Genomic DNA, 25,967 nt, shown 5'->3' with positions numbered 1-25,967 from the left:
TCTTGCATGAGTGGCGCACTGGGCTAGATCCTTTCAAGAGCCAAACGAGCCTCAAATTATAATGTAAATGAGTAATTAAGCACATGCTTAAATAGTAAATAATCTAATTAACATTATAGATACAAACACTGAATAAATTGTTTCTTTTAAATTGTTTAAATGTTTAATTTTAAAAAATAAATATGGGAAAAATTGATCGATTATAATGTATGTCAGCAGGATATATAATTATTTAGACGTTTCATTATTTAACTGCATGTTGCAGCACTTCAAGAGTTTATTTTCATCAGTCAGCCTTTGTCAGTAGATGAGTTGAAGGTTCACTCATCAGATCTTATTTTCTGAATTATTGTGGCATCTTAAATAATCATGCTGGGCCAAAGCATAGAAAATATGAAACAATTTTTAAAAAAGCAAAATACTATATGTGTCAGAAATTGTGATTTAAGTTAATGATTTCCACATTTACGTAGGGATTCATTTGTGTATTCAATCATTTTTTGACTCATTTAAAAATCAACTATTTAAAACAAGTATTTATAGATTCATATTTATACTTACTTATTTAATGCATTTAAAACAGGTTTTACAAGCTATCGTATGTCTAAAAATATACTAAAGATTTTATTCATTATAATGTTGCATTGTTGCGGCCCTGAATAACACCCTTGTTCTGCACTCAGTACACAATATTGAATTTACAAAAATGAAATGTTTACTGTGTTTTAGAGATGATTAAGAAAAAATCTTCCTTGTGCCTTTTTTAATTTAATTAAATAAAGTGTGGTTTTTAAGGAATCTGTATTAGGAGCATTCAAATTGGTTCTTAATATTTATGCTGCCATAATATAAAGGTTTCGGGGTTTTTTTTAAATGCCAAAAGATAGTAATTAAAAACCTAAAATACTGTATCTAAGCATTGTGTAACATTTTATTCATTTGTTTCTGCATTTTCACTTTTCTAAATCAAATGTTTTGGCCGCTACATTCACCACTCTTCTAAAGTAGGTGATGCAACAAGACCCATTGGTCACTGCAGCTGGTTCCTATACACAACTGTGCAGATGGGTGATGCAGTGGGGTACTAAAGTCCTCCGGGAGAGTTCTAGGAGGGGACAGACACAGATGAGAGGTTACATAATTGAAAATGGAAAAGAAAGCTCCATGGCTGTTGTCAGCTTGGCCCAAGCCTGTGACCTCTGGGTCAGACGTAAATGTCTGCCTAAAGTACTAAAGTACAAAAATCTCTGTACTCACAGACACAGCCAGTGTGATCCAAATCCACATCTTTACCAAAATCCACATCTTTTAGATCTCCTTTCTCTTTTTTTTTTAAACCTACTTTTGTTAATTTTATTAGTCAGCAGGACTCATCATTTACATTAACGTTAAGAAGGCCCTGAGCCAGATGCTCTTATACTTCTTGGGGCCTCCTGTTAGTCCCTGGTAGTGTGATTTCTAATCCTGTCATTATCTTCTCCTTGGCCTTCAAATCTCCTCCTCTTCTAAATAGTGACACCAAAACAAACAGAATCACACCAATAAAGCACAACTTTAAAGCAGTTCCCCCTAAACTGTTTCACATTCTGTCATTTTACATCCACAAACCCAAATGTGTTTTCTGTTCATTTTATGATGGACCCAAAGTTAAATTTAATTGTAAAGAGAAAAACATTTGTAAAGTACACTGCCAGTAAGGCATGCATTTGTTTCAGGGTTTCACAATGATGTTCTCAAAACATCACTGTAAAGGAATATATCTCAGAATAAATATGGGTATTTTGCAAAGAGCTTCAAAGATCTAGTTTAGATCAAATCATTCATATGTGTTTTAATAGCAAATTCAGAATCCACACCTAAAATCTGTAGTAATACATGAAAATTGATTTATACTGGTGCTCTTAAGCTTATCTTGCAAAGGTGGAGCTAGTAAGTAAGCTTTGCATTTCCATTTTTCCAAGCTCTTCATTGCCACTTTATGTAAATAAACACACTGCTTTGAATTTTGCATTCAAGAGAATTATGCCTCCTTTTATGCAATTCTTTTGTCTTAAAGTTACAAATAAGGTTTCATATCCACCATGAAAAAAGCTCCCATCAATCCAGGCTGGTTTAGAGTCAGTTGTATTTCAACTTTGGCTTGGTAAGCCAGTTATAGCTGCCAAATCTAGTTGTAAAAATAGATATTGGAGATAATAATATTAATAAGCAGCCAAAACACAGAAGACACAGACTGTTGTATGTGGGCTGATTCAAATGTGTTTTTCCCACAGTGACTGCTCTGATGGGTTTGTACAAATAGTTTGCTAGAATTTATTGATTTCTTTTGGAATAACATTTATAATAGCATATTTTTGGCCTAAATAATGTGTTCTACTGTTTAAGTATTTTAAATCAATCAAAATTTACTCTTTTCTACATTTTTATACACTCATAAAGTTGTTATGTTCAGGAGTCTCTCGGGGGACTTTCTTTTGGCTTTGGCTGCTTCAGTTTCAGTGCCACTAAAGCATAATATGTAGCCTGTGCAGTGAAATATGAAGGAAAATGAGCAAAAGGCAAACAATGTTCAGGATTTGTGTTCAGAAGAGCATCCTTATAAAAATAGCTCAGATAAAGCTTCCAGGTTTTTACCAAGTAAATGAAAGTATTTTTTTCTAGACAAATGACTTTAGAATCTTTAAAAACACTATGCATTTATAAGGAAAAAAAGGCAAGAGAAACTGAATGTTCTATCCACTGCCTTATCGCTGGTAACATATTAAGATGTTCTTCCAATTCACCTGAAACATTCATTAAATTTCTGCAGAGGCAAAATCATACATCTCCTCAGAGCCCACTACTGTCAACCCATGGCTTATCCACTCTATCACACGTGTTCATATGCACATGTCCGCTCACACATTCATAAACAAGCTTCCGTCACTAAGCCTCTTACAATCAGTGTGCTTGTATGTGAGTGTGTGTTGTTATTTGAGGCCAGTAATGCATGATTGTGCTGCTGGGCCAGAAATGGATGGCACACACAATTACCGGCAAAGCTCCAGATCCTGAACTCTTACTCAGTCCTCCACTTTGTCCACACAGCTCACTAACTGCATCTGCTTCCAGTCTAAAAACAGAATCCTGACTCCATTATTGTAAGCAAGGAAGCCAAAATGCCATGCTCAGTTTGCCATTTAAACTTAAGTTACATCCATTTTCTCTGATTTGAGATGAAACATTGTCTTCCATAATCTGGCTCTCTAATGTAGCAGTGGGTTATGTTTGCCTTGGTACGAGGGTGTGATCCTCAGAGCAAAAGGCCATTTAGGCTTGAAAAAACTCCAATTGTAGCCAAATCAAACAAAAATCTGCAATGAGTAGAGCCCATTTCTTTCACTCTGATCTAACGACTAATTTCTCAGTTACTCCAAACACCTGCTGAGAGTTTCTACCAAGAGTTATTATATTTTAAGTACTTTGTACTTACTCAGGTAGTTTAGTTTGGTCAGATTTTTTCATTTTTATTTTAATAAAAGCATAAAACTTATTTTTTTTGTGCTGAAAAATTAGAAAAACAAAAAGCAGAAGGATTTGTATGTAGTTTGATTGACAAAAATCTTTTGAAAATAATCTTAAAAGGTATGGACATGTGCAAAAATGCTGCGACAGACTGGCGACCTGTCCAGGGTGAACCCCGCCTCTCGCCCGGGACGCAGCTGGAGAAAGGCACCAGAAACCCTCCCGACCCCATTAGGGAAGAAGGGTGTATAGAAAATGGATGGATGGATGTGCAAGAATGTGTTCTTGAGACTGAATTTGTCTTAAGACAGTGATAGTCCACTTTTGTCACTCTCTTGTGTCGTCTACTGCAGTTAAGATGTCTTTTTCCAGATGCTAAGGTAAAAAATTCTGAACTATCCCTTTTAATCACCTTTGGTTGCACAACTGTTCCACACAAAGCTGCTGAGGTGCAAAAAATACCTTACAAAAATGATAAATTACAAATTAGTATGTGAACAGAAAAATTATCTCCTTGTAAAAACTGTAATAACCCTCATTTGACCAGATAACACTAACAGCAAGAAAAAGTCTTTTAAATGAACACGTTTAATCCAATAACAACTCTCCCCCTCTGTCCTAGTTTCACTCTTCCCCACATCCCACCAGATAAAGAGCCAATACTCACCCAGGAGACATTCTTTGCCTTCAGCAATTTGGACATGGCCCGCAGGTGGAAAGGCAGAGAACCCGACTCCCGACAGACTCAGTCACATGCAAAGATGCCCAGACTGCATTTAGCAGCTGTGGCAACATCCTCCAACCTCCACTGTCTGCCCCCTTTGCCAGCAAACCTCCCCAGATTTACATCTGCCTGAAGCCTCGCCTGCCCATCAGACCCAACGAAACATTCTGCAAGGAGGAGGAGGAGGAAGAGGAGGAAGAGTGGGAGCCAAAGAGAAACAAAGACGAGCTCCAGAAGTAGCTGTCAGAGTCAGAAATAGAACTTGCATAAAGTTCCCTCCGTCTTCTGCCTGAATCATCCTCTTCTTCCTCTTTGTTGATGACTATCTTATCACCCTTAAATGACTAAAATCCATGAGAATGTGAAGGTAAACATCTATCTGAAGCATGGCTTAAAATGCTATGAGAAAGAAAAAAAACTGCAAACAGTCAACTTTGCCCTCCTAACATCTGGGGGGAAAGAGATGGGACATGAAGGAAGAAGAACAGTGAGGAAGAGCAATGATGGAAAACTGAGTCAGGTGAAATCAACCAGTTGGAAATGAGCACAGCAGGTTGGAGGGCAGGGTGCTGAGCTCCAGCCTTAGATCAGAGAAGAACATTGTTTTCTCTCCAACGTCTTTTTTTCATTCCATACTATGTCAAACAGAGAATAACAGGGGGAGGATGAACCTATTCAGCCTGCATGCCTGTATCCCTGCCTGTGTTATCTTCTGCTGTGATTGTAATCTGGCCGATGAGCCTCTGATTGGTCAGGCAGGGAAAGAGAAGGATTGGTAGAATCAGAGATTAATGGAATTATACACGATCGACTGTTTTTCCAGACGTAAAATCACATTCAGATTGAGCCCTTTCTGGAGCTTCAGTGACAAAACATGATGTGAGCAACTCTGCAGTGAACTTTCCACAAAGAGGAGGAACATTTATGTTTGGGTAATTATTTTTTTAGTTGTTGCCATAACATCTTGTTTAATTATTTTATTATCTGTTTACTACCCTTTGAAGTGTGTCACATTTGTAAGAAAAATAGATTTCCTGGTTAAGCATCATAGTTACGTATATAAGTTTCCTTCCATAAAAAAAAAAAACATGTCAAATTCTCTCTGCCAATACCAAACAGATTGTAACTCTTGTTTAATGACTTTGATTGGAGTAAAGGAAAAAGAAGAATTAGTCTTTCTTTAAAAATCACTAAATTTTAAAGAAAGAAAACATATTGGCAGTTTGACAGTTTATTTAATTTAACAAAAAGGGACCTGAGTGTGAAGAACCATTAAAGGAAGTAAAGATGCTTTTTAGACATAAGGATTGCCAATAAGCAATATAAAGGGGAAATCATGCTTGATTGTAAAAAATCAGAATAGAATTATGGCCTACAAAATTTCTCCTTTACATTTTTTGCACAAAATCATTTTCATTAATGAGATTTCACTTGCTTTTTTTAGCTGGACATGCCCCGCAGGTGGAAAGGCAGTTTTAGTGTCTCTTGTCATGCCACGCCACCGAAATTAACATTTACACTCACATTTTATACATGTAAAGTTTTAAAAATTTTGTTGTGCTTTCTTTCGCGCACAATGACAATAAAAGGAATTTTGATTCTGATATAGAAATATCTGCAAACAGATGCACAACTACGGAAGAAGTGGAGCCTCAAGCACAACCATCAAGGATTCAGCAAGAAATTTCTGAAGGGAACTTTAACAACAAAACATTTGTCTTTTCTAGCAGTCACTGTACAGCACATACAGCAGTAAAACCAGCTGACCAAACATGCTGGAGCTCTACTTGGGTTGCTAGGTAACAGACTGGGCTACTTGAGGTGGGTAGGTAATGGGAGAAGTGTCCACTGATAGTAACTTAGTAATCAGGAGGTTTTTGTAGTGGCTAGTTTTCCAGATACCAAAAAACATGAACTTATTGCCCACAAAAAGGTTAGGGAGTTTTTTAAGCTCTCAGACTACTTCTTGGAGCAGTAGAGACTAAATTGGAAGTATAAAGCTACACGTGACTTATAAATATTGGCACATAAGTATTTTTGAAGGATTATAAAGTGAAAAAATAACAAAAATTGGTAATAAATCTGAACAGTTTAGCCTTTAGTGAGCTCAACTTTTTATGTTGGGTTTCAGTAACAGTACTTTCTATTTGACTACACATTGCAGAGCACAATTCAATAAAATATGATTTTCTGTTTGAAACAATTGATGCTTTTATATTTAACAGTCTTTACCAAAATATGCTCACATACATGCACATTCATCAATGAGTCTTCATCAAATGTGAGCACCAGGTATCATTTGTTGTTGCGACTCTGCTTTTATTCGACCTGATTTTCTAAGCTCCTTTTTTTTCTGGCTTGGTGCTGAGGTGGGCACTCATGCTATGAAGCGGTTGCAGCATGCTGTAATCTGCAAGGCTTTAAGCTGACAGTCGAGAGAGTGCCGAGGGCCAACAGTAAGTCAGCTTCATGAGGGGGAAAATATGGCGACGATAAGGTTTTCTGCAGTTGACGCCATCACAAAATGCACAGCTCTAATTAACATCACAATATCAGCATTAACAGAAATTACCAAAAGAAGTGGAGACACATGTAAAACTCATGCAGTAAGTAAAGATGAGTTGGAGGAGAAAGTTAGAGGAAAAGTAGAAAAGGGAACAGAGTCAGAAAGAAAAAAGAAAAAAAAAGACTGCTATTTCTGTCCAGTCCTGTCATCGACAGATTGATAAACCCGAACCTGTCCATTTTCTGACCATATTATTCTACTTACAAGATGTCTGGAGAATTTTAAACAGATGAGTTCAAAATCTTCTGTATTGATTTTATGTCAGTGAGAAATACTTCATCAAAACATATTGATTGATAGACTTTAAATATTTTGGCAACTATCCAAGTGAATGAAGATCACATTTGGGTAGGGTTAGATCAGGGTTCTGATCTCAGGCAGCAATTTATCAATATCTATAAACTCTCCGTAGCTCAGTTTATGACACGCTAATAACGCAAAACCTTACAACTCTGTTTCATCACAAAATCAAAGTCATATAGACTCACTAAGTGTGTCCATGATACGGACAACAGGATTTGTCAGAATCTTAATGCAAAAAAAGTTAGAAGCCATTGTTTTTGATCCGAAAAATATATGGTTAGAAATCAGCAATCAAATAGGCTCAACAAGTGTATCCATCCATCCATCCATCCATCCATCCATCCATCCATCCATCCATCCATCCATCCATCCATCCATCCATCCATCCATCCATCCATCCATCCATCCATCCATCCATCCATCCATCCATCCATCCATCCATCCATCCATCCATCCATCCATCCATCCATCCATCCATTCATCCATCCATCCATCCATCCATTTTCTAACACCCTTGTCCCTAGTGGGGTCAGAAACGGTGCTGGTGCCTATCTTCAGCTAAAGTGGCGAGAGGAGGGGTTCACCCTGAACAGGTCACCAGTCTATCGCAGGGCAAGTACACCCACAGCTGTAAACAATCACCAGAAGACTAAAACTACAAAAACTCTGGTGCAAGCTTTAATAGTTTGTAGATTAATGTCTTTACAGGTGAACATCAATCTGTCAACTGAAGCTTATCCAAAATAAAGTTTCTTTACTTTGTTGCAAGGTACTTTAATTCATTTGTGTATGAGTAATACAAATGGTAGGTGGCCTGAAGATCTTTCCCAGTCATATTAAATACTCAATGACCTTTACACTGAAGCCACATTAACATATTCACACTCAAATATATATACCAATACTCAGATCAGTGACATATGACAGAAGACAGCAGGACACAAGCCCACAACCTTCCAGTTACAAACTTTTTACACCAGTAAAAAAAATATCTTCCAATGTCTGTTACAAGAGGATTACTTTGAAAATAAATCTGAATCATTATAGTAAACCTTTTGACATTCTTTTTTTTTATCATCATAGATCAAAACCCGGCTGAGAATAAACGAAGAGATTAAAGTGCAAGAGTCCGCAGTCTAAACTCACTGTTTGTGTAATTGAGCATGCAAACGTACTGCAGATGAAAAATGATGCATAGATGCACATCTGAATAAGTGAATTAACTGCTATAGCCCCCTGTGGTCCCTTTGCTTTACCCCTCCGCAAGACTTCACTGTTGCTATGCGATCAAAAGGGTGCGTATAGATCCTGCAGGTGATGCTGCCACTTACATAGGTGGACTGCACTCTCCGCCAGTGTCCCAGCCCACAGCAATGCATCAAGACATCAAGTTTTAGGGAGAGAAGGGGACAGGCCAGATGAGCCTCCGGAGTTGGGGGATTTGGGAGAGGGAGTCACCTTAGAACCAGCTCACAAATTTCACTCTCATGGTCCATTGAGAGAAGCTCATCAGGGAGTTTGGGGATCCTGTGAGAGACGAAGACTCCAATCTACAAAGTCCACAAGTTGTTGAAGGGGTGGAGAGAGAGGGGAGGTCACCTGGGGAGTCAAGTGTCTGCTTCCTCTTTTGAGACCTGGTCCAGGTGAGGCTGACAGCATATACCTAGATATCTACCACCTTTGTAGCATATGTCAGTCTGAAGAGCAGCGGGATTTCTAAATCTCTTGGTGTGAATATGCTCACCTCATCTTTAAAAGAACAGGTGGTTCATCTGTCGGTCTGCACATTTGCCCTTCCATCCCGCCTCACCTCTATCAGTGTTTCAGCATCCCCTGTTGAGAATTCTTCAGCCTGCACTTCAGTTCAAACACCGAGAACAGTCTGCTGCTGGAACTAAATATCATTTTCCTCTATGTGAGTCTCTCAGCGCTCTTCAGTCTCTCACATTAGTCTAGTCAGAGATCCTGCATCACTCCACATCCATCTTGTCCTCATCCCTCTCTCTTAAGCTCACTGTAGGAGTCCAGAATCAGACAGTTTCAGGTTCAGTGCTCTTCAGTCTTCCTTTTCTTCCTCCTTAAAGATTCCAGCCTTGTAGCCCCTCCTCCTTCTCAACCACTATCTCTCCTCGCTGCGCATGCCGTTTCCTTCACCACAGGGGTACTGCCTCTTCAGGGGCGTTTCAGCTTACCTGAGTCACTCTTTGCGATCCTGTTGCGACTGTCTGTGCACGTGTATGTCTGTGTGCGTGCAGAGGCTGCAGCTGAAGTGCTGCCCCTCTCTGTTGCCATGCTAGAGCCGGGTAACATTCGGCTAGCGCAGGAGAAACACAGCCTGAATTCAAATGCACCTCTGGTCTGTCAGATTTACAAAGCCTCCTCTCCTGCTCAGCAGCCCCCGATCTCTCTTCTGTCTCCCCCTCCTTCCTTATCTCATGATCTGCCCTCTCTTTATCTCATTTCTCTATCTTATTTTCCTCATCTCTGTTCACATTGTCCACTCTCAGTGCCTCTGCTGTTGTTCAATTTTGAGTAATTTTCTTTTAATTTTGTGCATTCTTGTACAGGGCCTAAACAAAGCTTTTCCCCCCCAAATTTATTACCACCTATATACAACTTAAACATAATTCAGATTAAATTAAATGAAATCTGAAAGTATTTATAGTTGTAGTGAACGACTTGATTGTTAAACACTACTTTGTGCTGATCTGTAATATAAAGTCCCAATTAAATACACTAGAGTTTTTGGTTGTAACATAACAAACACAATACATTTTCAGCTTTCTTTGAATTGACTGCACCAGTTCTGAGCTACTTTTTATGATCTGTTACACATTCGCTTTGTTTCACAATGAACATTACTTATACCTGAACCTAATTAAAAATATACAATTGTCATTTTTTCTTCTTTGTTAAAATTCTCAGTGTGTGGTGCCAAGGTAAACTTTCTACAGCCTTGATCACAGTTCTTGGTGTTTTAGACTTCTTACTTGTTACTCAAATTGTGCATAAGCAAAACTGGATCATTAGTTATTATCTTGTAGCCATTCTCTAACTTATGTTTAAGATATGTAATTCAGTACTTAAATGGACATGGTATGTTTTTTTCCATTTTGAAGAGTGGCTAAAGATATGGGCCTCATGTTTATTCTGCAAGAGAAACAGGAATAAATAAAATAAGTAATGATAAACATATTTTATCACAGGTTATTTATGCTTACAAAAATAAATTGTATTGTTATATATGTTTAGTATTACTGTGAAAGGAGTTATATACTTCAAAGTTTGAAGGAAGTTTGGATGAAAACTTTATTTGATGTTGACAAAATGGCAAAAAGGAATGTATTATTTCTTCACCTTGTATGATTTTATGTTTTTCTTTGTCAACTGAAACTAATCTATCACAGGAAGAAAGACCATGTGAATCATGAGTGTAATTCTGTTTAATGTGTCCTGGTAGGGGTGCAGTATAATTATTGCATTATATCAGTGCAGCCACTATAGAGGTCTGCATTGATACAAACTCAAACAAAACAAAAGCAAAGCTTAAAATCTAATTATCTTCAACAAATCTAAATTATCTTCAAAGCACAGGCAACACAAAAAATTATTTTTTAATTGATTTGCTTCATTTTTCACATTGTTTAAATAAAACCTTGATTCCTGTTCTGCCAGAACTCAAGGCTAACTGCTCTTCATCCTCCTTTAGTCTTAAGTTTTGGTTATAAATGCGCTTGATTTACTTCATTCCTGATTCCACTGCAATGATTTATTCAGTTAATGTTTAAAAGGTAATCTATTACCACTGCTTAAGTTATTTTGGTTAGGTTTTGTCCTTTAAAGATCTTGGAATCATGTTTTCATTCAACTAAAACCTAAGCAATTTCAGCACAGATCTTTAATGAATTTCAGTTTGTTTTTTTTAACAATATTCTTATCTTGAATTAAGCCTGTAAATAGATAACTTCTCTTAAAAGCACCCTCACATATTTAGTTCTATAAATTTAAACGTTTTCACCTGTGTTTTTTTCTCTATCAATAAATATGTAACTTTAAAACTTTTGATTACTTTCTGTGTTTACAGACGTATGGATTTCAAAGATTAAATGTAGCAAGAAAACAAGTCCAGAAAGAAAATAAATATGCACAATATTTTCCAAAGAACAAATGACAAAAAAGTATATGTGTGAAGTTAATGAATATCTACCCCATTATTTTCTTTTGCTTAACAGTTATGCACCATATTTAGGCCTGTCATATAAAATCCAGATACAATACAATACAAATTTGATTTAATTTGAATGTAATGTAACCAAATGTAAAAAAAAAAAAAAGCTAATGCGGTATCAATACTTTTTCAAGGAAATGTACAGATTTAAAGAAAGACAGACATGTTTTTTTTACATGTACTTGACATAAAAGTACTCATACCCAGTCTATATACCCTTATATATATCATTAGGCTAATAACTACACAAATGATGTTTCAGTAGGAGTCCATGGTGCTGCTCTTCAAAGCCAACAGTTCAAACATCCGCAGATGAGTTGGGGTCTTTACGCTCCTCCTCAGAACATACTGTGTCTTTTAAACATCCTCAGCTTGGTCATCCATGTGAAATAGATAAAAGTTAGACTTACCAGAACATTTTTGAGAGGATATAACAAAGGTGTTACAAAACCAAATACAATAATCAGTGCAACTCGAATAATGAAGAAAGGAAGATCCTGCAGCACAGCTCCAGCAAATGGCAGCAGGAAGCTGTGGGGAGCAATGATCGTGCGGAGACAAGAAAGGAAAGCCAGGATGTAAACTGGGAACACCCAAGCTGAGAAGAAAACGATTGGCTCCCCGGAAACTCGTACCATCTCCACTGTGTCCAACCAGAACAAGAAACACTCCACAAATACCTCTGCCCTTCCATCTTTCCTCCACAGGAAGCTTAGGGGACCCGAGTAAGGCATCAGTCGTGGGGTGGAAGAGTACAGGTATGAAGCGTTTGGTCGTATGCTGTGAGGGGACTCAGTGACATCCTGCATTTTGTTGGTTGTGCTTCCATTTCTGGCCTCTACCTGGCCTGGGGTCACACTGTTCTGGACTTCATCAGCTGGCAGCTGGCCTGAAACACTGGTCACATGTGTCAGGTGGGTCAGGACAGGTCTTGACATGTCGTAGTCAGAATCCATAATATTAGCTGCAAATGACAATACTAGATGTTACACAATCTTAACAATACGTTGGTATGTTTAAAGTTTGGCACATAACAATAACAACAGCAAATTAAAACTGGAAGGCAACAGCAGACAATGAGGACAAAACAAATGTCTTGCCTTTCATTCTGAAAGTGAAAATATGAGATTATATGGCTTTGTAGACTCATATTGCTGTGGTGTTATTGGCATAGACATGCATTTTCTTTTTTTTTCCTATCTTACCATGTATACGGGAGTAATGAAAATATGTTGCTGGAGTTTAAACATGAGAAACAAAAGATGATCATGTGAACACTAAGACCATTCGCCACTTTTAAAGTGTGTGCGTTACTATTAAAGCACAGTTCTGAATAGTATGTGTATGGCGGGATCAAGTGTGTAGAATTCAGTATTTTGCTGCTTTAGGATTAAGCATGTTAGTTTTTCAGAAAAGTCTGCAATGCCCTTTTTGCTTCATACATGAGAGCCAACTAACCGTCTGAGAAGATAATGGATTGCTCTTAGTGTGCCTCGAAAATGGACAGATGAATATTTGCAAAATTATTGAGGAAGTAAGTAATGTTGTCACTTCTGCTTTGAGTTTCAAGTATTCATCATGCTACAAGATAAGGGAACTGTCAGGATTTGTGAGATTAACATTGTGGGACACCACTACAGTGTTTGAGTTGTATATTGTCAATTCTGGGGCAGAGGCACCACATTACAGATAAAGAACTGAATTGAACTTATAAAAAAGTAATCTTGTAAGTTGAAAGCTTACCTTTACCCATGAGGTTGTGAGGCCGTATCCTCTCTACGACATCCACACAAATCAGGGAGAAAAGAACCAAGGAAACAGGCAGCTCTGTGAAATGGTCAAGTTTTTGTTGCTTGTCCAGCTGGACCTACAGTTCAATAACAGCAAAACGGATATTAACATCTTCCCTCATGGAAGTGCTCAGATAAATTTCTAAAGTGAATTTGCAAGAGAAATGTCATTTAAAGTAGTGTTGCTGGATTTCTTTTGTAGCAAATATGAACAAGGTGAAGCAATTTGTGATTACACTCTCACTTTGATTCCAGTTTCCTTATTTAATGGAAATATAAATCTGTGAAAAATAAGCTTTAAGTAAGCTATTGCTTTTAAATTCAACTTTAGCATCATGAATAAAATAAAGTAGTCATTTCCTGGATGACAAACACTGCATCACGTGGAAGAAGCATGCTTGGGTGTTCCTTACAAGAGTTTGTCACTCCATTAAGGTTTACATAAATTTGCTTCCACATAGTCATCTCATGGACTCATGACGGTATTTAAGCCAGCTGCTGGTGTGTACTTGGATAAAGCCATTGTAACACTTTTTTTATAGCCACTCAGTTGTAGATTTGGAATCATTGTCCGGTTCAAGACCTAACTCCATTCAATCTTTAGTTAATGGATAGAGAGCCTCAAGAGTGTCTCTGTATTACACATACAATGAAATGGAGAGCTAATACAATGTACAAAGACATTACACTTATAAGTCACATTGCTTAAGTTCCAGACAGTCCAAGATTAAAATGTCAAAGAAACTTAGTTATTATAATCCATTCTTTTTGTTTATCCATCTCAGGATGTTGAGTGCCATTAAAAGTTGGGTTAATGGAAAACCTGTTTTTCTTTACTATCTGTTACTGAGTACCTAATATAGACTGCATAGTCTTGTGACATTTCACTGCCCTGGTTTGACTTGCAATGGTGACAAAGTCCTGCTCAGTCTTTTGTTAGTTGCCAAATACATCTGGACATGAAGTCGGTTCTCAGTTCTGAGTATTTACAATTCGGGGGCGAAAAAGTAATCCGTTGTGTTTGGTTAATCCAAACTTACTAGTTAGTAAGTTTGTTGACGCAGACGTTTAGCATCCCCACAGCATTGAAACAGCACAGAAAGGTGCTGTTTCAATCAGTTGTCAGTTTATTCATTACACATATTTTAACAAACAGATGAGCAGAAAAGGAAGCTTTCATCAGTTATTATGCTCAGACCTTTCTACAGTCTTCGGAGAAGTCTACTGTCACCTTGACATTCACTTTAGTATTCAGAACTATACTTTTAAAAATATATAAAACGTGGGATGTGCTGCTTACATTGCATGACATCATATGACAAATGTTCTGAATTTTAGTGATTAAGTTTCATTTAACTCAATAAGTTGCACAAGTTGCAAAATAAATCTATGATAACGCTTCAGCACACTGTAAATCTTGCTAATGCAAATGCACAAACTAAATCTGTCAATTGTCATATATCTTAATGTGTTTTTAATGATGGACCAAGAAGAGTGACTTAATGTCCAGTTATTGGGTGTCCTAAACAATAAACAGTAAAATTGGTGCCTAAGTGTGCCATATTGACAACAACTGCTCTAAGTATTCAAGATCTTGTTTTTTTTTCATCCGCAAAGGGATGATAAAATGAGTTTGCAGAGAAAATATATTTAAAGAAAATATGAGCCTCTTCAAGGACCCAGCTGAGTCTGGCTATGACAGAACAACACATCAACAGGTGCATCTCAGAGACAGCAGTGATCAGTCATGAGGGAATTACCTTGGAACTGGCCATTAGAATTGCAAAACATGGAAGTGTTGACAGCAGAAGATATGCCAGTGCTGTCGGTCTCCTGAAAAGTGAATAAGGTTTATGTTGTTAGGGTCATTGAAATATGAGAAAGGTTTTGCTTTCCAATTTGATCATATGGCATATTTATGTACTGTCTTCTCATTAGTGTAGGAATGGTTATGTGTGCTTTTGTAATGTAGGGGAAAAATAAACTCAAGCAATAATTGTAAACCAGTAATCGTAAACTGGAAAAAATTTTAATGTATCCAAACAATTTTTTGGTTCCGTTTTGTACAGACTGTCTTTCTAAAATTCTGTATTTTCCTCCGCCCATCATCTCATCAACTGACAATTATGTTGACGCAGACGTTTAGCATCCCCACAGCATATTGCTGCCACCACCATGTTTCACAGTATAATTGGTATTTTCAGGATTATGTGCAGTGCTAGATTTCAGTATTCTGCATTTATGCCAAGATGTTACATTTTGATCTCATCTGACCACAGCACCTGTAGTATATTTGCTGTTTTCCCTACAGTTTGATGAACAACATTTTTGCTGTTTATCCTGTGGTGTCTGTTGTGTTCCATGGTCTTTGTGATATTATCTTTCCACTAATGTTCTCTAACAAACCTCTGAAACCTTCACAGATCAGCTGTGTTTTTCCTAAAAATCGCAAATAAAGTGACTTCTGGAGGGGAATAAATGCAAATACAGGGATTGGTATCGTTATAATTTGTTTAATTTGGGAAATGAGTGAAATTATGCTTTTCTTTTCACTTCAGTTTGTAGTATGTTCTACTTTATACAAGAATGTTGCATAAAATAATATACATTTAGGTTTGTAGTTGCAGTGCAAAAAAAAAAAGAAAAGTAAAAATGCTCAAGGAGTGCAAATATTTTTACAAAATATGCACCAATATGCTCTTAGCCACATTTGATGCAATCAATAAAACAGATTTCTGAATTAGACAGATTTTCATTCCTCCACTGCTTAAAGCTCAACAGTTAAAATATTCAAGTTTATGTACACTTTTAGAAAAATAGAAATACTTCAACTGATTCTATTCAACACTTTTAAAATATCAATAATAACCTTCAGGGATTATTTTGCATCACAATCTACGTTTTGAGCAGATTATTTTTGTAATACTCAACAAAGGACTCCAATTAATTTCCCTGAGAATTCAACATATTTTTTGCAGTGTTATTACTTTAGTTTAAGCCTCAAATATTCCTGATAATCTAAGAGTCATTTAAGTCCTCACTCAGACAACTGAAGTCAAATCATTGTAACTCACCACTGTGTGATCTCTGAAATGAATCTCCGCTTCTTCAGGATCACGTATTTGAGAGGAACCCACACCAGCAAGGTCGCAGAGGTCACATAGGCAATAGAAGCCGCCACTACAAGCCAGTAAGCAGTCACATTCTGTCCTTTCACGTCTCTTATAATCCTGGCAAATCTCTCCATGACTACAAAGATGGGGACGATGAGAGCTGCAAACTGCAGCACCTCGTACACGATGAGCTTGACCGTCTTCCCTGAGGGCATCATCCCTGAACGCTGGTGGCTACTTGGTAATTAGAGCTTCAGACTTTGACAATCGTCTCCCTCAGAATGTCCCTGCGGGAACATTGAACTCTGCTCACTGCTTACACTGCACTGGAGGTTGTTTTGTTTTACTGCCTGCCTAATGAGCTGGTCACATTTATCCTTTTACAGCTACAAAACAGAAGCATTCCCATTCTCATGACCTCAAGAAGAAACTGCACTTTGCTTGACTTATGCAAAAGTTCTATAAAAAGTACAGTTACACTAAGATCAGGCATGCTCCAACTTTCTTTACAGATAAAGAAATTAAAGCTTGGTCACATTGCTCTATTTGTTTATGTTAGAAGAGTAAAAAAGGAATGGAAAACAAAAAGCAGCATTTCCCAAAAAGCTTCTGTGTCAAAGGTCACAGCAGATTAATCTTTTCCCATATCAGCAGCTAACACTACATCTCCATCTAGTGGCAAAGAAAAGACAGCTGCTACAACTGGAAAAGAGTTGATCAAAACATTTAACTTAAGCACATCTGTACACATATTGTTACAGATATAAAGTTTTAATGTTCACATCAAGCTTAAATGTTTAAAACTATGCATTGGTATATATATTTTTGGAGCTTTGCTGCAAACCCATGATGGGACGAAACCCAGGGCAGCTAACACTGTCAAACACCAAAGCTCTACTGAAAACTTACTTAATCATGAAATCAGTACTGCAAAAATGATTCCTCTACACAATGAATATGAAAAAAGAAAAAGCCACACACATTACTCTGTACACTCGGCCTGGATTTATTGTGAATACCAATTATTAGGTATGGTTAAAAGAATACAGAGAAACAGCAGAGTACAAGTTTGGGCAGAACCTTTATAATAACGTTGAGATTAAACTTAAAAACAGGCAGCATCTCAATCCTGTACAAAAAAAAAAAAAGTTACATCGGGGCTGCAGTCCAACACTGCGGTGCAATAAAATGCTTTGTTTGGATGACAACAAACTGGCTCCTTCTCTCCTGGTCCCAGAACAGCTATAATGGTTGAACATGGCCGATTTGACTCTTTTATTTTGTCTCAACTACATTATTTAAATACAATTCTCCAAAATGGAGTCCGAGTACCAAGTCTAAATTGAAAGTTGTTTTGCATTCTTAAGGTGGCACGTGGATGGCAAGACATTTACACATTTGAAACAAGATATCCAAGGAGAAAATGAAATCAGAAAAGTTTGTCCAGAGTATAGAAACGTGTCCCCACTCTAAAGTTTACTTCAGCATTCATACTTCAAATTTCCTTCATAAAGCATAGTTAAATATAAAACACAAACAACTTTAGTTTTCCATTTTATTAGCTTATTGAAAATCTGTTTTTCCAACCAACAAATCCTTCTTAAAGACTTGCTACATGTAGAAGTCATATAAATTATTCAAGACTAATAACACTAAATGCATCATCTAATGTTGGGAGAGAGTTAGCAACTAAACATCTTCAACTAATGCCTCTTCATCAGAAACGTCCCTCAAGTCTGAGAAAAACCACAGAAAACACATGTGGGCTCGAGTTCAGTCAGTTCTAATGTCGCCATTAAACCTACAGTACAATAAGAGAAACGTCCAGGTTCTCGTCTGAAATATACAACTAAGTTAGGCAGAATATCGCACATTCCACTCTATTCTTTGAATACATACATCTTGCAATACTTCATTAAAAATATCATCATAATAATTAAACATAAATTAGAAAGCACTACAAAAAACAACAACAAAAAAATACAATGGCAAACAAGATGTTTAAAAAAAAAAAAAAAAAAAAAAGTCAGTGGGGCTCAGAGTTTTTCCCCCATTGTAGCCAAGTTGGTGGTGTACGCATGTTAGCACAGCCCTGACGGACACAGAGGACTGCGACCCTCTGAGAAAGGCTGCAAAGCCGCTTGGATTGAAAAGGAAAATGGGCATGTAGGGATGGTTAATACACCTTTAATTCACCAGGTACATGCAAAGACGGCAGAATTTTGTTTTATGGCTGGGAGAGCTGTGCCAACATACAGCCAACCACCTGGGGTCTATTTTGATACAGTATATACACATGTCTTGTGCATGCTTCTGCTGTCCTGGTTTTCTTTCCCTCCAGAAGTCAAAGTGGCTTCAGTTTTCAGTACTTTTTAAAGTTTTTGTGGCAAGAATGGGGCTGAAATTGGCTGCAGTGGATGAGCTCACCACAGCACACTGAATGTGTCTCAATGTTAGTGTTTTAGTCTACATATGTAGTGTTGTCAAAGAACTGCTGTGGATTTTATGCATTATGTGGATTTTCTAAATTATTTATACAGCAGGTGCGGTTACACTTGTTTACTCTAATCGGTAAAACTTGTTTTGTTTACAAAAAGCTAACATTTTTAAGAAATATGGGACAAATTCTAATAATCACAGGCAAATCTCAAAATTATGTTTTAGGTGTTTGTTTCTGCTCATTTGGATGATTATGGCTTAAAAATAAACTTGAACACGAGTTTCTAAGAAAAATTATGTTACATTTTGTCCATATTATGGGCAATATGACCTTGAGGAAGACCACTATATTGACAGTTGCCCAGCACTCATTGTCAATCTTCACAAGGAGAGTACAAAACAATAATTTTAAAAAGTTGGCTGTTTTAAAATAATTGTAAAAAGTGGAAAGTTAAGTGGAAGGAAAAAGTGGAGCAGAAAAAGGGACACTAGCAACAGTGAGAACACAGTGTTGAAGCAAAGTTCCTTCAGCAGTTTGGGTGTATCCAAAATGCTTTTCTTTTTGTTTTAAATGTGACATGTTGAATTTTTAAGCCACAACGATCCAAATTTACTGAAATAAACATCTAAAACTCACTCTGTAACTAAAATTTATTCAGTTCCACCTATATTGATTTTACTGTTAAGCTATCATAACCTCTAAGTATAAGATGTGTCTACATGTCCAGATAGCTGCAATCATATTTAGAAATTCAATAGATTTGAAAATAAAGAATTCAAATGATATTTTTTTGTTTACAAAATGATTTAAAAACAGGTCGGTAAGACCCTTTTTAATGCGTCTTTATAGTGTTTGAAAAGCAAACGTACAGTAACAATAATGTCCATAAATCATTAAATCAAGCACTGCTTAATTATTTATTGTCAGATTTTGTACGTAAAAAGTGGATTTCATTCTGGCCGGATTTAGATTAAGTGCTTAAAATTAGACCATGAACAAAACATAAACCAATCCATCTAACAGCAGCTGAGGAGGTAAAAATGTGCAAAGATGATCCAAAAAAAAATAAAAAATAAAAATTATGCAAACCTTCAAACTTACATATTTGTCAGCTCAAATGAAAACCTTATGAATACCTCATGACCAGAAGAAAGAAGTAACTGTATTCTCACATGTATATTCGCCAAATAAAACACAAGGTGCACCAAAGGCCAGTGTTTGCCTGATCCGATTCAAATGATCAAACCTGCTGCTCCTCCTTAATGGGAACAATAATGAACTACTTCTTACCGTGGGGTGACAATTTGTGTTTGTTTATCCTATCTGTAAGGAGGAGATGTAGGGGGGCCTATAGCAAGGCTTTCTCTGAGTAAGGGGCCTGTGGGATGTCTGAGGGAGGTGCTAAGCTTGTGCCAGAGGGGGCGCTGTAGTTCGCAGGAGCTGTGCACTGTGCGGGGCCCACAGCACTTCCTGGGTTTGGATAGGACTGAATGTCTGCTGGAGCCATAGCACCAGGCGCTGCGGCGTAGACCGGTGGCTGGCCCATGTACATGTGGACTTCACTGTGTTGAGAGTAAGAAGAAGAAAAAATAAATAAAAAGACATTGAGGTGGAATGTTTGAGCCATCCTAGTTTCAATTTCAGTTAGCTACAAAAGGAGGTCACAAAGTAACAAACAGCTACAGAACTGGCTGAGTTATGAAGTTACTTAGTTGATGTCAATGTTATTACATTTTATTGAGAGATTTTGGGGCTTTAAATGACCAACCAGGCTCACAAACACATATTTGATTTATTGGTCTATTAGGTGCTTTCAACCACTGGCTTCAACAGATGGAGTTCTGATTGTTGAAACCCGATTATGATTTGTGACATGATCTGAACATTTTTAGGACTGCCATCTTTTTGTGTCTATTCAGCTTGTTTAATGCCTGTACTTATGTTGTTGTGGAGTCTTTTGAAATATTATAAAAAACAGGACTTAAGAAATTAAGTTATTCTCATAAGTCTAATTGTAATAACTACATAATTTAGAAGTTGTTTCAATTCTGCAGGAAAATAGCTATACAAAGAGAAGTATGTAAAAACAATAAGAAAAAGGTGAATATTAAAATTATAATGACTTTTGAAGAATCCCAAATTTTCTGTGAGGGCTGTTCAAGTCCTTAGAAACAAAACTTGCAGGGAAATATTGAAAACAAGTGAGCATAAAAAACCGCAAATAGAACACATTTCTAAATTTAAAATAGAAAGTTGAATTCTGTTCATACTTGTGTGTGTTAAGATGTAACAATCTTAACATTTGTTACAAAATTAAACACAGAACACCGACAGTTTAACACATTTAGAAAATAAAAATCTACCAAAATTTCTAATCTTCCTTTTGGCTTTAAGAGCAAAAATCAAACCTCTGTTTGAAAAGTGAAAACACTATAAGAGCGGTACTAATAAAACTCTCAAAAATAAATGACAAATTGAAAACTACAACCAAAATGATGGGGAAAGAACTAACCTTAAAGACTCAGACAGCACAGGAAGAACATGTAGGCCAGAAAAACTTTTATTCTTTAGTGGATCAAGAAAGAGATTTACGTTTCAGAAACTCACCTGGGAGCTGGCTGACCTGGAATAGGAGCACCAGCAGGAAGCTGCTCCACAGGAACCGTATAGCCTTGCACACCGGTGCCGCTCATGGCATATGTGCCCGACGCAGGCTGACCAGGGTAGACCTGCAGAGATAGAAACATCCACACAGTCCGTACAGAGACCTTATGAACAGCAAACGTTTTTGTAACAATAGTTAGTCCCCTTATTTTGGTTTATAATAAATAAAGGATCCATCATATTAGTTTCATTCAAAAACTCAACAGCCACATCCCGACCGCGTTGCAATCTGACTCTAAACTTTACCTGCTGTGTCGCGCTAGCAGGCTGCTGCATGTAGTACTGCTGGCTCTGCAGCTTAGCATACATGGCATACACTGGATCTTCATTCATCAGCTTTGCATATAGAGACAATGCTTCCATGACCTTTACGTTTAGTTCTGACAGCTCAGAGTGCTTCCTGGCGAAACAAACCAAAAGGAGAAAGCATTAGCAACCTGTCATTCATTATTAAACTCACACTGGAACTATATATTTATTTAGCAGGATAAAGCTGCATAGTTTGGAGATAGATTAGAAAGGACAAAAAAAGAAAATAGCATTGAACTCTACAACGTGGTCATTGATATGAGGATGCAAAACAAAACAAGACAAAAAAATCCATGACTATTTATATAATGTGGCATAGAGAAGGAACCATCATACCTGTCTACGTCCTCCAACTTCTGGTCAATCAGAGGTCCCATTTGATTACATGCACCTGAGGAAAAACAAAAATAAAATTTATGTGTTTCCTCTCCGGTAAACAATGGAGAGATTTAACTTCATTCTATACCACTGATATAATTTATGATAAGTTTTGTTTACCTTCTAGCTGGAGTAACTCCACGCTGTCCGACTGGTTGTCTGTAGGATCTGCACTTTGAATCATCTGGAGCAGTTGATCCATTTTGTCCTAAAAAGGTCACAAGCTCATGTGAAAAGTTAAATCTACACAATCCATATGAAAACTCTGTAATTTAGTAACACCACTAATGTTAGTGTTAGCAAGTAACAACTTTGAAATGTCATAATAAAGATCTTTACTGATGCAAGTCACAGAAGGGAACTCACCTCGTCTATATAAACAGGCTCCTGTTCAGGCTCTATTGTCTCCACCTGGATGTCCTCGCTGAACTGTACAGTCTTCTTCTCTGTCTTCACTGCAAGTACACAAACAACAGCATGAGTTTAAGTGCAAAACAATTCTTGCGTAGGAACTGCTAAAAAACTGCTGTAAGTTTTTGATGCAACCATCCACAGATTTTATATGAATATATGGCTGTTTTCATTTTAGTAATTTGTTTTACCAGTTACAAACAAAGAATAGACTCAAACGTTTGTTTTAACTTGCAATAAAAAATGTTTTAATAGTAGGACAGCACGGGCAGTACAGCCAAAACAGGAGCATGATCTTATATAGACTGATCACTGCTATACCAGTCTAAACCAAAGACTGGTATAGACTACTAAAAACTGCTAAAATTAGTCTTTACTGCATTAAGGAGGAAAAATCAACCAAAAAAACTGCCTGTCAGCTGCTTTTTACTAAGAACACAAAGAGCAGCTGACTGAAACATGGCTGCATAAAAAAAAAAATCCCAAAATCAAAAACAGAGATTTCTTCTTAAATCTACATCACAGAATGAAAACAATAAATTAATGTTATGGCTAACACTTAGAACTGCAATAGTAAGAAATGCTTCAGCTCAGCAGCAACTAGAGTAGTTGTTTTTCAGTTTAAAATACCAGCATTTAGATCATATCAAATTTTTTATTTCTAATTGTTGCATAAATACAATGCAACAGCTTTTTGTTCATCAAACTGGTTAATGCCATATGTGATTTTTTTTAAAAAGGAACCAGTTAAAGACCAAATAGAGTAACTGAAACAAGTGACATTTTTTAATTCTACTATGCTATGTTATATGAACAACCTCCTTTCTGTAGGGCTGAGTCAGACAATTTATCCTAGCAAGATGACAGCACAGTTTATTGAAATCATTTTCAGACAATGTACAACAAAACCTGCTGACATTTTCACAGCAAATCATCAAAAATATAAACAACTCATGGAAAAGACATGGCAATGTTCTGAAGAAAACAAATGGAGAAGGAGAGAAGGCATCAATTGTGCGAGCATACAAATGAATTGTACAATGAAGCTGTGTGCTAAGAGGGAACTGTAGCCAAAAGCTCGACACACTTTGTTTGTGACTACATGAACACATAGAGGAAAGCTGTTTAATGCATGACTGGACCAACCATCAGGCACTGGAGTCTTATTTATTTATCTTATTTTAGTTGCTTTACTTGTTTACAAGTGATAAAAGTTTCTTTCACTTCAGGATCCATAAAGCTGTGTTACCATGATTGAATATAATTAATAGAATGAGTGATTTCTGAATAAATGATTATTGAGCTTAATACTCACTCATCTCAGGTTCTGCAGTGAGATCAGCGGTGACAAAGTTAGAAGGGAACAAGCCGACTCCCTGGTATGTTTCCCCTTTCCACCAGTTGGGGTCACTAAAAATATATCAACAACTATTTAAGAATCATCGCTACAAGAATCCTGGTGGATGACCAGTTTATTTGCACAAAACAAAAAAATATGACAAACCACATAAAACACACAATCTCCTTAGTTAGAATTTACATTGGCCTTTGAAGAGAAATTTCAATTTGCCAACTGTCACATCACAAGACAAATGGAAAAAGCCTGCAACTTCAGAAATGTCAACTTTCACACCATTTGTTGAATGAAGTTCACCTGTCGTCCAGGATGGTAATGATTTCTCCGGACTTAAAAGTGAGCTCATTGTCCTCCGCAGCCTCAAAGTCGTAGATGGCGCGGACTTTTCTGCCGTCGGACTTGTGTGTAGAGAGTAGGCTGGAAGTGCTCGGGTAAAGGCTTGACAGGGGCGGCTGCTGTCGTTGCTCCTTTAGCGACAACTCGATAGCTGCAGACAGAGAAAATGCACTTTGTAATTTTACATAATAAACATTTTTATACTCATTTCTGTTTATTTACGATTTCTTGTGGTGGTTTGATCATCAGCAGAAAAAGCTGTAATTCGCTGTGGCTATTTTACCTTTGGCCAGATCTTCTTCCTCTTTTTTGTTTGTGGTGGTGGAGGGATCCTTTGCCACCAATGCTGGACTTGCTTTTGCTTGCTCTGCAGCCTGGGAGAAGATAATCACACATCAGATGACGGAATCATTTTTTAGCATGCTAAATTTCACATTGGATCCACTGGTACTTAAGGTTCTATGAAGACTAAATGTCACATGACTCAATGCACTGCCATCAGACCAACCTGGGACCCCACAGCTGGGAAGGTGACCCCTTGCTCGCGTAGATTCTTGATCATCGCTGAGATCAGGCTGAGCTGCGGATCATTGCGGAAGTCCTCTGCCCACTCCACCATCAGCGCCTTCAGCTTTTCACACACTTTTGGGTGTCCCTAGGTGCAGCCAAATAAAAAAAATTTAAAAAATTTAAAAATTTACAAGAAATGACCACAAGTACGCTATGTTTTTGACTTGACATTATGCAAAATTAAAATTGATCACACACCTTATTTAAGACGTTACTGACTTCACTGGCAAACTCTCTAGAGCAAACCTCCAAGTGGAAGATTTTACCACAATTTGAAACACAAGCGCCGAGGAGCTGTGTAGACAACAACAACAGGAAGCAACGATCAAAGAACTGCAAATTTTAATTCAGACATGATTAAAATATATCTTGTATTTCAGTGATTTCCAAATACACGTGGGGTATGAGGAAAAGGATCTTAGGTGGGGTTGAGGTCACAAGACTTTTGCAGCATCTATCCATTTGTCTCTATCTGTTTATCAATATTTGTCCTTAGCACATGTACAAATTAATAATGCAAAAAGAAATAAAAAGAAATCTTTGCAGGAAAAGGCCTCCTTCGAGGTCAAGAACAAATAAACATTCCTAAAAGGAAAAGCTTTTTGTTCCTTTGAGGTTTTAATGAAACCCTCCCTGGAGTGATCTTCAGATGTTGCTTGTTTTTTATACTTTCTAACTTTGATCAGGCTAATAAATAGCTGTTACATTTGAGGATGAAGTATCATACTTTTACTTTTTATCTCAAGGCTATCCAATCAATTTTACAATCGAATGCAAATTCTATGCAAAAAAGTATTTCTCTGTAATTTGCTGCAGAACTAATCCACGTTTCCTTCTGCAAATTCACTTAGCTTTATTTTACAAAGATGTTTCTCTTGCATGCGGTGAAAAATCTGCATTCATCTGTTGCTTCATCACACTGCTTCGCAGGTCAATCCTGGAGCTTGTTGACAACAGCAGTTTTTGAACTTTCAAGCATCACATCCAGAATAAATGTATTTGATTTTGATTCCCATACTTGAAAAACGTGGAGCTGAAATCTCCATATAGAAATGCTCATTGCAGGATAATTATTTGTACAAAAACAAGGTTTTTCTCCAGTCTTGCTGTAAGAAGCCGTAAATTAAAAGATGACAGGATTTTTGCTAGAAAAGCAAACACTATATCAGTATTAAGAATTTCTTTGTAAATCCAAAAGCTTGTATTCAGAGTTACGTATTGTGTTTTTGTCTTTCACATAACATTTCAACAACACACATTGAAGTTTGTAGTTT

The 25,967-nt window shown here is 37.1% G+C and overlaps 3 protein-coding genes across 4 annotated transcripts in view; all 3 read right to left on the bottom strand.

The window, feature by feature from the left end:
* Window positions 1–9,175, bottom strand: part of cacnb2b (calcium channel, voltage-dependent, beta 2b) — a 29,244-nt gene extending 20,069 nt beyond the window's left edge. The window contains exon 1 of one of the 2 annotated variants that reach the window (XM_044134919.1): window positions 8,429–9,175. In XM_044134919.1, the coding sequence (XP_043990854.1) occupies window positions 8,429–8,476 (48 nt within the window). In that variant the 5' untranslated portion in view covers window positions 8,477–9,175. The remainder of the gene's footprint in view (window positions 1–8,428) is intronic. The other variant, XM_044134920.1, reaches the window with a different exon arrangement.
* Window positions 9,176–10,490: 1,315 nt separating this feature from the next.
* tmem236 (transmembrane protein 236) lies at window positions 10,491–16,774 on the bottom strand. Its single transcript, XM_044134235.1, has 4 exons — window positions 16,190–16,774; window positions 14,876–14,948; window positions 13,069–13,192; window positions 10,491–12,289 (listed from the first exon to the last, which is right to left on the bottom strand). Exons 1-4 carry the CDS (start codon window positions 16,444–16,446, stop codon window positions 11,664–11,666), a joined length of 1,080 nt encoding a protein of 359 aa, XP_043990170.1. The 5' UTR covers window positions 16,447–16,774; the 3' UTR covers window positions 10,491–11,663.
* A 436-nt stretch (window positions 16,775–17,210) lies between these two features.
* stam (signal transducing adaptor molecule (SH3 domain and ITAM motif) 1) lies at window positions 17,211–25,679 on the bottom strand. Its single transcript, XM_044134234.1, has 11 exons — window positions 24,892–25,679; window positions 24,632–24,778; window positions 24,407–24,497; window positions 24,085–24,274; window positions 23,746–23,840; window positions 22,386–22,474; window positions 22,140–22,227; window positions 21,978–22,032; window positions 21,579–21,732; window positions 21,276–21,397; window positions 17,211–20,230 (listed from the first exon to the last, which is right to left on the bottom strand). Exons 2-11 carry the CDS (start codon window positions 24,740–24,742, stop codon window positions 20,017–20,019), a joined length of 1,209 nt encoding a protein of 402 aa, XP_043990169.1. The 5' UTR covers window positions 24,743–24,778; window positions 24,892–25,679; the 3' UTR covers window positions 17,211–20,016.
* Window positions 25,680–25,967: the final 288 nt, after the last annotated feature.

This window comes from Gambusia affinis, linkage group LG12 (genome assembly GCF_019740435.1).
Source record: "Gambusia affinis linkage group LG12, SWU_Gaff_1.0, whole genome shotgun sequence".
Taxonomy (NCBI): Eukaryota; Metazoa; Chordata; class Actinopteri; order Cyprinodontiformes; family Poeciliidae; genus Gambusia; species Gambusia affinis.
The sequence above is the reverse complement of the archived record's forward strand: the minus strand, read 5'-3'. Positions and strand labels throughout refer to the sequence as shown.

Excerpts from the sequence above, each read along its gene's own strand:
- tmem236 (XM_044134235.1), bottom strand. The coding sequence starts at position 16,446 with ATGATGCCCTCAGGGAAGACGGTCAAGCTCATCGTGTACGAGGTGCTG. Across the intron at positions 14,949-16,189 it reads ATTTCAGAGATCACACAGTG|GAGACCGACAGCACTGGCAT; the intron begins GTGAGTTACAAT and ends TTCACTTTTCAG. Across the intron at positions 13,193-14,875 it reads TTCTAATGGCCAGTTCCAAG|GTCCAGCTGGACAAGCAACA; the intron begins GTAATTCCCTCA and ends ATTGAACTGTAG.
- stam (XM_044134234.1), bottom strand. The coding sequence starts at position 24,742 with ATGGTGGAGTGGGCAGAGGACTTCCGCAATGATCCGCAGCTCAGCCTG. Across the intron at positions 22,228-22,385 it reads AGCCTGTTTATATAGACGAG|GACAAAATGGATCAACTGCT; the intron begins GTGAGTTCCCTT and ends TGACCTTTTTAG. Across the intron at positions 21,733-21,977 it reads AAGTTGGAGGACGTAGACAG|GAAGCACTCTGAGCTGTCAG; the intron begins GTATGATGGTTC and ends TTGTTTCGCCAG.